We start from the raw sequence: 9,397 nt of genomic DNA on the forward strand, positions 1-9,397 counted from the left end.
TAGCTTTATTTTAATGCAATATATATTATATAGGAGTAATAAAATTAGTTGTAGCGTATAGAATTTTATACACTGTTCGTTTTTTTGTCAAGTTGAAGTCGTTGGACTAAATACATGAATGTTTTCAATTTAATTGAATTTTGATGTAAAGAGACCATTTCGTGGTTCATGTTACTATATAGAATGTTTTTGAAAATTTGAAAGTCATTCCGAAGATCGCTGCAAGTACCTACTACGAATGGCAGGAATTGCAACGCGTCCTGCAACAGTTTTGATTGGCCAATGAAATATACAGTCCATCATGGAGTACGTCGGTACGTACATGAAATCTTGACGATTTTTCATGCATTTGAAGAAGAATTGTCAACCGATAAATATTTCTCATTATCATTCCTGACGGTTGCTTCCATGATTATTTCGGGTACAATGAGTATATGCTGTCTGAAATAATGCTGTTGAAAACTGTTACGGAACAGCTATTATTGCCTACGTCGATTTAATTCCGTAAAAACAACCGTTGTTTTGTTAAAATTCTGTTACACGTTCAATTGCCGTATTATATTGAATACCGTGGCGCAGTGTTTTCCACAAGTTTTCTCAATGGATTATAGTTTCTTTTGATAAATACGTGATTTTGAACATAACCTTGATCAATCTATCTCAAGATTATTTCCTCCCACTATCCCATTCGATTGTTAAGCTTTGACAGGCCTCTTTACATAGATATTGGGCCTTTATAAAAACAGTACGAAGCAGCTCTCACTTACTTTCTTCCCCAAGACACGGCTTTGTACCCGCATTGCCTTACATGATTTTTTCGCATTTTCCAGGCACTGAGAAGGGTGAAAGCAACGACAACTGCTGTAATTCCACGCCTTGCTCTGAATTAGTAACAAATGCAAATTCTAATGACAATTCATCCATAGAAACGAATGATTCTGCATCGAAGCATGAAATTCATAAGGCAGAATTGGAAAATGAAAATGTTCCGACTACCTCGCAAGATCCACCCAGAGAGAATATAGACTTTAAAGTGATTTATAACAAACAACGTATTAATGTAAATTTCCCAGTCGATGGCACGGTGGCGGAATTAAAAGCGCATCTTCAAAATATTATATCGGTGCCGCAAGCCATGCAGAAGGTTATGATCAAAGGTCTAGCCAAAGATGATCAGACGCTGAAAAGTCTGGGCGTTACGAAAGGTAGCTACATGTTTCCTAAATGATGGAAATTAGAAACACGATGGAAACTAAATGGTACATGTCATACTTGATATATTTTATCGTCTGTCTTTGCAAGGTGCCAAAGTTATGGTAGTGGGATCAAAGTTAAACGATGTCTTGGCCATGTCGATTCCGACGAAGCAGGATCTGCTCGAAGAAGCTGCTTCTACTACGAGTAAAGAACCCTTGTCGCAGCAGAAAATGCATAGGAAAGTGTTAGATAAAGGCGTGCCGGACGATGTGATGCCTGGCATATTAGACAGCAAGGTATAATCTTTTAATCTTATAATTTAAGTAGTGGGTCGATTAAGTGAAGTAACTGCTAGTGGATTTCATCATTGCATTGATTAAATGAAAATTAGGAGCCCCTACCAGAATTTCCATTGGCTGGCATGTTAAATAAATCGGGTGGCAAAGTTAGATTAACATTTAAATTGGAGCAAGATCAACTTTGGATCGGTACAAAAGAGAGAACGGACAAAATACCTATGAATTCTATAAAAAGTGTACACAGCGAAGCTATACACGACCATCCGGAATATCACATTATGGTTTGTACTATCGACTATTCTCTATCGGGTGTTTGCGCAATAATTATCGTACGTGCTTGGGTTGTAATTTTTTTTAACAATCGCAGGCTATACAACTAGGCACAACAGAGGCGTCGAGATATTGGATATATTGGGTCCCCGCGCAATACATATCGGCTATAAAAGACGCGATTCTTGGCAAATGGTGCTACTTCTGATCGATCGTTACTGAAAATTTCTATTTCTTTGAAAGCAAAGTGTAATCAGGTGTAAGCATTGATACAAACACGACTGTGCTAGTCACACTTTTTTAACAGTAAGTAATAACTTATTTTGCGTTGGATTATAACTGATGTGTGTCCTGGCGAAAGTATTCTCTTGAGAAAATCTTTCGATGAATAATTGGCATTTTTGTTTTGAAAACGATTTCGACATTAAAAGCATGCTACTCTAATCGACCGCGAAATATTTACGCAATTTTCTGATTTCTGGATTGTTGGAAAATTTTTCATATATTCGGGTAACATTGTAATTGTAATATTCATTTCTACGAATTATATCATACACACACACACACACACACACACACAAGATTTGTAAATATAACAAGTTTTTTTAACTCGTAAAAATATACATTTACATCGGAAACATTTCATTGCACCGTTATATGAAGTTATTATACGTTCAAATGTACAGATTAAAGAACTTTACCTTTTCTGTTTTTTTAAATAGGAACACCTAAACCTTTATACATGTGAAATTTTTGTGAAATTACATTTGTAGGAGGAATACGAAGAAAGAAGTTACGATGTTGCATTTACAATCTTTTGAAGTTGGTCGAGAAATAATTCAACTCTTTTAAAACGATATAAATAAATTATAGTAGGTAGCTCGGGTACGCCAGCAACATTTCAAAATTTATTGCGATAATTACGATTTCTCTTCCTCTTCAATATCGAAGCGATTTTTTTTACAACAAATTGAAAACTGAAACTGTACAAATTTCAACTGTCATGTAACACTGTAATGTTTGATTAGAAAAACAACGAATTGTCAAGTTGTCTACGCTTAACACACATTTATCATTGGCCTACATAATGCATATAAAAAAAGAATCATCTCTCCGGAGTCCGGATCCCCCATGTATGTTGTAAGTACATTGAAACTCGAGTGGACTGTCAAATCAATGTTGCGTAACTTGACGTTGTAACTGCTGTAAATTAGGTTTTATACTGTGTAACGTGTACAGCTAAAATGGGATTAGGTATAACGACAAATCAAGCTCGATAGCCGTATGTAACGCCTATACGAAATTAGAAAACCACAATTTACACATTAAAAAATCCTATTTCAACGCCGGTTTAAACGAGACTTGTACATCAGGTTGCGTGATTTGATAAAATAAACAATTCTACGATTTCTTTACTTTGTCGTGAATCTTTCTTATTCTTAAACCCTCGATGACACAACAGGTTTCCAAGTTGCGTGTGTACAGGAACTAAGTACCTTTGTTGTTTCGTATTTCAAGTTTCATTAAGCTCTGCCTGTTGCCAGCGCATAAAGTGTGATTTGTGAAACATGCCTGCATTGGCCTACATGTGTTTGACACACAAACAGGCAATTACAGGAAACTTCCTATTAGGGGTAAGTATTATTAATTTATTAAATTACTTGAAGCCGAGCGGCGAACAGCCTTCGGGGCTCGGGCTTTCTTGCCCAACTTTGCCCAAGACGGGGATGTGAAGATTGCAGAAGATTGATTGTCAAAGAAAGAGTGAGAGGTGGGAGCAGGATTACTCCGGTGGAGAATCAATCAAGTTTCGCAATCAATGCGGACCTTCATATTTGGATGAAATATATATATAAGTAAATGATAAGTGGTTCAAGGCTGAACGCGGTTGCGGTTGCCACTGCGCGTGCGCGAGGGTACGAGGTGAATTGAGGTGAATGATGGTGATAGTGAATATTAAAGTGTGCTTTTATACCGCTTTTATAGTATCATCGATGGCGTTTGAATTAAACGTGCTTCTTCCACTCATCTCCATTCTTGAATCATCGTATCCGATACTGACACGAACGTCGTGTACGTTAATTTAGCCAAGGTATAATAAACATTATTAAAGCTATATTATAGGGCTACCTACGTTTTCCTTCACCCCACAAAATCTGTACCAGACGAAAGTGCAAAAAGGAGAGATAAAAATAAGAAATTTCAATAAGACGTTTACTGTCAAGGATGAGGCGATGAGGCTACTGCTGTCATACAGCAGCGATCGTGCTATGTTAGCCAAGAGACGTGCGTCACGTGCGGGATAATAAATCGAGCATCGATGATTATACATAATAGGTACTTAAACTTGCATCGATAGAGAAATCTTCAATACTTGCTAGTACTGCCAGTAATGGGCGAAAGGGATAATGCTCTGCAGACTGTACAAGAAGCGTTTTTAGCCTTAACCGAGAGGTTTCTGGAACAAGGCGCGTCGCTATCGGAACTTAAATCTGCTAGCGTAAAGAATAACGTGACACACGATAGAAGCTTTGTTTCATGGTACATGTATACCAGAAGAGTCTTCCTCGTCTTATTTGTGCCAATATCCTGTAGCATACTTGTCGAATATTTCAATGTGGAGGTAATTAAAGACATTCGCGGAACACGGTGTTTAATACCAAACAATTACTTTATATGGGAGTTTACGAGGCCCGTATCGAATTGCGATTACTGTCGCGATGTTACTAAAGCTTTAATCCTGCCAAACTTAACCAGAGAAGAATTTAAACGATACGCTTATTCTTCTCGACCAATGGTGATAAAAAACGCCGCGAGTCACTGGCCAGCCTCGGAGGTATTTAGCTGGGAGTTCTTCAGAAATCTGTACGAACATACCGACGGTGCTTACGATTCGGTAGAAGAATGTCAGTTCTTACATTTTAAAAGTAACTTCACCAATCTGCGGGATGTTTTTGCGATGAGCGAAGAGAGAGCCACGCAACGCAGTGGAAAGGACCCATGGTACGTTGGTTGGAAAAACTGTCACCTTCAAATTTTGGATACTATGAAAAGGTTTTACAATCTACCTCATTTTTTGCCAGAGGACGCGGAGGCTCCTTACACCAATTATGTCTTTTTGGGATACGAGGAAGGTGCCGTCATGCATGTACGTACCATATCGACGATGGTTGTCGTGTATAGTTATATTAATGATGATCCAATTTGCAATTTCATTGGTTCGATTCTTCCACCCGCAGCTGGATTACATCTCTCGTCTGATGTGGCAGGGGCAAATTATAGGCAACAAAACATGGACTGTTGCTCCGACTCCGGAATGTGATAAAATTTGTGAACGCTTCAATTTTACTGTTCATGCCGGAGATATCATTCTTCTAGATACAAGGATATGGTATCATGGCACTTGTGTTATAGATGGTAACATTAGCTTGACAGTCACCTCGGAGTATGGATAGTCTTCTATAGTTTAAGTAGATAATATTCCATGTATTTAGTCCAAGATTGGGAGATCATAGTGAATGTATAGGTATGTTATATATTAATGTCCAATCAAACACTACAAAGTTCTATACGCCCAATAGATTTGATATTACTCTTATAAATCTTCAGAGCTGAAGATCAGCACACGAGTGTTACATTATTTTTATAAGGAATTCTTGTCTAATATATTTATAGGTGCCATTTTTAATGAATTATATAAAGTAATGTTTTGTAATACCATATTTTAGACTGTCCATCTGTTGAAATTGTTATAAACTTTTGAATATAGGTATATACGAATTATTGTACAGTACCGTTGTCGCTATAATAAAAAGCCAATCGAAATAATTACGAATTTTTAAAGAGCTATTAGCAGAAACGAAACAACTTGTGCGCTTTGCCGAACTCGATTAATTATATAAACTTGAAAATTATTTTTCATATACATGTTGCAACAGGTTTTGCTTCCAATCGAAGAGAAGAGTACGTTTACGTTATTTACGTTTAAATACCTATACCTTGACAATTGAAATTTCGTACATCTTTCTACTGAATGCTGTCAACATTGTTTATTTTATGCTTGATTGTGTTCATATATATATATATATGTATATATATATGTATGTATCGTATATCGTACATGTACAAATATTGCGTATTTTGTATAATTCTTAATAAAATGTATAAATATAAACAACACACTTTCAGTGCATGCGATCTCTCTCTCTCTCTCTCTCTCTTTCTCTTTCTCTCTCTTTCTTTCTCTCATATTCATATGCGGTGACTTTTATTTTATATATTCATTTAATTGCGTAAAATAGAACAGTAGAATTTTTTTATAGAATATTTATACAATCTACACTACAAGTATAAATACTTGCATTCTCTGAAGCATAACGGTACAATATATTGTGTATATATTCGAAATTGTGAATAATAGAATAATAATTAGAAAATGGAAACATCGTTTCATTTAAATGCGTACATCGAGACAACATTATAGCAAAACCGAAAGTGGAAAAGTGGAATGCATATACCTGTTAATATGCAGTATAATACACATATAATACTATTCAGACAACAATAGTGTCGATGTTAATCACTATTCCTAGATCTCGCGGATGTATTTCACTGATCCTTTTTCTCTGTTACTTGCTGGAAGCTTGGCGGGCTTTCCTAAAAAAAATGTAGCGCACAATTCACGTAACGATCGCGAGTCCTTTAAATGATTTTGTCTGTGTGTTACTCACATAATACGCAGGAGGTGGGACATAGGCACACTGTGGTCTGCTTGGATCATAATATGCACTTTGAGCAGCTTCCGCTGCCTTTGCATCTGAAAGGGAAAGAAGGTCGTATAACATTAATACGAATAAAAGTACGAACGATTTCGATGATAGAGATGCTTAGTGGTAAGTAAGTACGTTGAGTTACATACACGTGTATATTTTTGAAGTAGTGAATTTAAAATTGTTTGGCATTTTCGTTATTGTCTTGACTTTTTATGTAAATAATTTGATTGGTATTCAATTCATGTTACAGTAGTGGCCTGAAATAATCTATCCGATAATTTATCATATATTATAAGGCGAATGAATCTTTTAAACATTTACTCTGAAAATCCAATAAAATAACAAATATCTCAATTTTATTGCTATTAGCAGAGATACTACTTTGTCACGGTGATGTAGGTAGTTTGATTGACTGTCAGTGAACTCGAAATAAAATGGTTTTTAATGCTTTTTGCAGAGGAAAGTTACAAAGTTAATAATTTATTTTCTTGTGCACTTTCGTCTGATTTATGCGAGCGAATGCAAGCGCCTATATGAGACTTAAAGTATTTCTGAACAATCTCTGACAAGTGTGAGATAATAACTGAGCATAGTGAAAGTCAACTTTACTTCGAGTCGACCAAACCAGTTATGCAACAATATTGCATCACATTCGGAACCTTCGAGTTTGCCGGACGATATGGAAAATATAATAGTATCATTATCGAAGCACTTTTCTCAAGATCTTTATCGTCATTACATAATAAAGCGAGATTTTCAATTGGTGGGTTTAAATAAACAACAGCGAGTTATACTGGACTAAATTTTAATAACATGGCATGTTTAGTGTATTATAATGATTATCACAAAGCTGTAATATCACTAAGACAACAAAATCATAATAATACTTTGATATATTAGGTAACAGTAGCAGGTAAATATTCTTCTTTCATCATTTATAAATACACTTGATTAGAAAGAAGCGTTTGAAAGTAGTTTTGTATCTCTTATACTGTATAGGTACGTTACATTATCGCACGTCTTGTTCGCGTGTATTATTGCAAGTATGGGAATATAAATGTTTCTGTATTTCTCTGCCAATTCTATAATTTTCTTGCGTTATTAACGTCTCGAGGAAATGGATTGTGTTGCATTTCAGTTATCACACGATATCGCGCGATCTACTTTAAAATTCGATCCACTTTCGGAAATTTGATTGATCCCAAAGGTATTAAGGTTCAGGAGATACGCATCGCGTAGGTGAAATATGTAATATAAACATGCATAAGATACACGTGTATTATCGTATCGTACTGTTCGATAATCAGATCAATAAGGATTGTAAGGATTCTGTTGTGGATAATATCCGGGGTGTTGGTAAGTAGTATTACTTTGAGGATACTGAGTGTATGGTGGTGGATTTTGCGGATAACTACTAAAAGTCGGTTGCCCGTAGTTCGGGTACGCACCTGCTTGGGACATTGGCTGATTATTATAATTTGGATTAGCCCATCCAGGCGCGCCATTTTGCTGCGGTGGTGTCCAGGCAGGCTGCTGACCAGAACCGCCCCATGCACCTTGAGGGGGCGCGCCGCTTGCGTATCCTTGATAAGGTACGTTTATACCAGGGTACGGAGGTGGCATGTCCGTCATATATACGCTGTTTGCTGTATATATATGGGCGTATAAAAAGAAAAAGTTAATAAAAGCTATTGATATAACGCTAAAGAAATGCTGAAAAGAAATAAACGCTCAACCTGGTGGCATGTCTGGAAATGCATTGGTTGGCGGCACCCAACCATAATATCCAGTTGGAGCAGCCTGATAAGCAGGCGGTGGTGCGGCGTACCAGTTCGATGTTGGTGGCTGGTACGGCGGCGGTGCGTCGGACGAAGGTCCATTACGCTGAGCTGGAAGTAGATGCATATATAGTAATAGAAACATCGCGAATGATCCTTCTGAACGAATAAAGTGAACCGAGTGGCAAAGTGCTTACCCATTACTGCCGCTCTCAACATAGCCTGCCCAAACTCTATCGCGCCGCCGCTTTTAAAGTGCAACTTGAATTTACACTCCCCTATCCAGTTGCCGTTCGGTTGGGCACGACATTTGCCTTTTATGTAATTAGCCCCGAACATCGGTTGCTCCACTTCAACTTCGCTCAGTGTTATGAATGGAAAGCTAAACGACTGCATCTTCTCCTTCGGATCTTTAGCATTGAAGATCATCCTGTGAGTCGTCAAGTACAAACGGCCGCGCTTGGTTCCAAGGAACTCTAGCTGCTCTTGCCCATGGAATTCCATGGTAACATTGTCGCAGAATAATAGTATGCTAGAAGGAGAAATATATTTCTGTCTCGGAGTTATAGCCGTTATTACAAACGCAGGGAGGAGTATCAAGATGATAAGGAAACTGTCTTTGATAGGCCACAACGTAGTTGGTACTACGTTGCATAAACGTCATAATCAGCAACATGCGAGCCAACGATCATAATTGGAAGAACGATGAAAGAAGGTTTTTTATCGCCACATCTTACCATTCCCCGGCGTGTATGAGAACACCGCCGTTCGCGTGGGCCGTGTTCAACGACATATTTATCAACTTTTCTTCCACTGGCGTTAAAATTCGCAGCAACAATCCTCCTTCTTCATCAGCTGATTCTAAAGTGATAAGTGTGACGCAGTACGCAAGCGCATACTTATCTCGATTATATATAGTATGTACATACAATATACTATATATAAAGTCACATACATACTATGTTGAGGGCGACTACGGCGACTACCGCACAATCATCATCAAGTACCTACATGCATATGTAGGTATGTGTGTATGTACCTAATATGGAAAACACTATTCTCGAAAATAATTAACAATAAC

General features: G+C 37.3%; 3 protein-coding genes across 9 annotated transcripts; 2 read left to right on the plus strand and 1 right to left on the minus strand.

The window, feature by feature from the left end:
* The first annotated feature begins 184 nt into the window (after positions 1-184).
* LOC143376339 (ubiquitin domain-containing protein UBFD1) lies at positions 185-3,181 on the plus strand. Of its 5 annotated transcripts, none has more exons than XR_013087072.1 (6): positions 185-314; positions 831-1,205; positions 1,303-1,493; positions 1,589-1,777; positions 1,864-2,072; positions 2,489-3,181. XR_013087072.1 is itself a non-coding variant. In XM_076826542.1 (5 exons), exons 1-5 carry the CDS (start codon positions 302-304, stop codon positions 1,972-1,974), a joined length of 879 nt encoding a protein of 292 aa, XP_076682657.1. In that variant the 5' UTR covers positions 185-301; the 3' UTR covers positions 1,975-3,181. The 5 variants fall into 5 exon arrangements, 2 of the variants coding, with proteins under 2 accessions (XP_076682657.1, XP_076682658.1); XR_013087071.1 differs by having other exon boundaries at positions 2,540-3,181; XR_013087073.1 differs by having other exon boundaries at positions 2,795-3,181.
* A 510-nt stretch (positions 3,182-3,691) lies between these two features.
* On the plus strand, positions 3,692-5,943 carry LOC143376337 (uncharacterized). Its single transcript, XM_076826537.1, has 2 exons — positions 3,692-4,914; positions 5,006-5,943. Exons 1-2 carry the CDS (start codon positions 4,159-4,161, stop codon positions 5,219-5,221), a joined length of 972 nt encoding a protein of 323 aa, XP_076682652.1. The 5' UTR covers positions 3,692-4,158; the 3' UTR covers positions 5,222-5,943.
* A 121-nt stretch (positions 5,944-6,064) lies between these two features.
* On the minus strand, positions 6,065-9,216 carry Wbp2 (WW domain binding protein 2). 3 transcript variants are annotated; one of them, XM_076826540.1, is made up of 6 exons: positions 9,054-9,216; positions 8,514-8,848; positions 8,275-8,427; positions 7,987-8,184; positions 6,497-6,582; positions 6,065-6,422 (listed from the first exon to the last, which is right to left on the minus strand). In XM_076826540.1, exons 1-6 carry the CDS (start codon positions 9,107-9,109, stop codon positions 6,375-6,377), a joined length of 876 nt encoding a protein of 291 aa, XP_076682655.1. In that variant the 5' UTR covers positions 9,110-9,216; the 3' UTR covers positions 6,065-6,374. The 3 variants fall into 3 exon arrangements, with proteins under 3 accessions (XP_076682655.1, XP_076682654.1, XP_076682656.1); XM_076826539.1 differs by lacking the exons at positions 6,065-6,422; positions 6,497-6,582 and having other exon boundaries at positions 7,327-8,184; XM_076826541.1 differs by lacking the exons at positions 6,065-6,422; positions 6,497-6,582 and having other exon boundaries at positions 7,327-8,184; positions 8,514-8,868; positions 9,054-9,193.
* Between the last annotated feature and the right edge of the window lie 181 nt (positions 9,217-9,397).

The sequence above is a fragment of the Andrena cerasifolii genome, chromosome 14, assembly GCF_050908995.1.
Source record: "Andrena cerasifolii isolate SP2316 chromosome 14, iyAndCera1_principal, whole genome shotgun sequence".
In the NCBI taxonomy this organism is placed as follows: domain Eukaryota; kingdom Metazoa; phylum Arthropoda; class Insecta; order Hymenoptera; family Andrenidae; genus Andrena; species Andrena cerasifolii.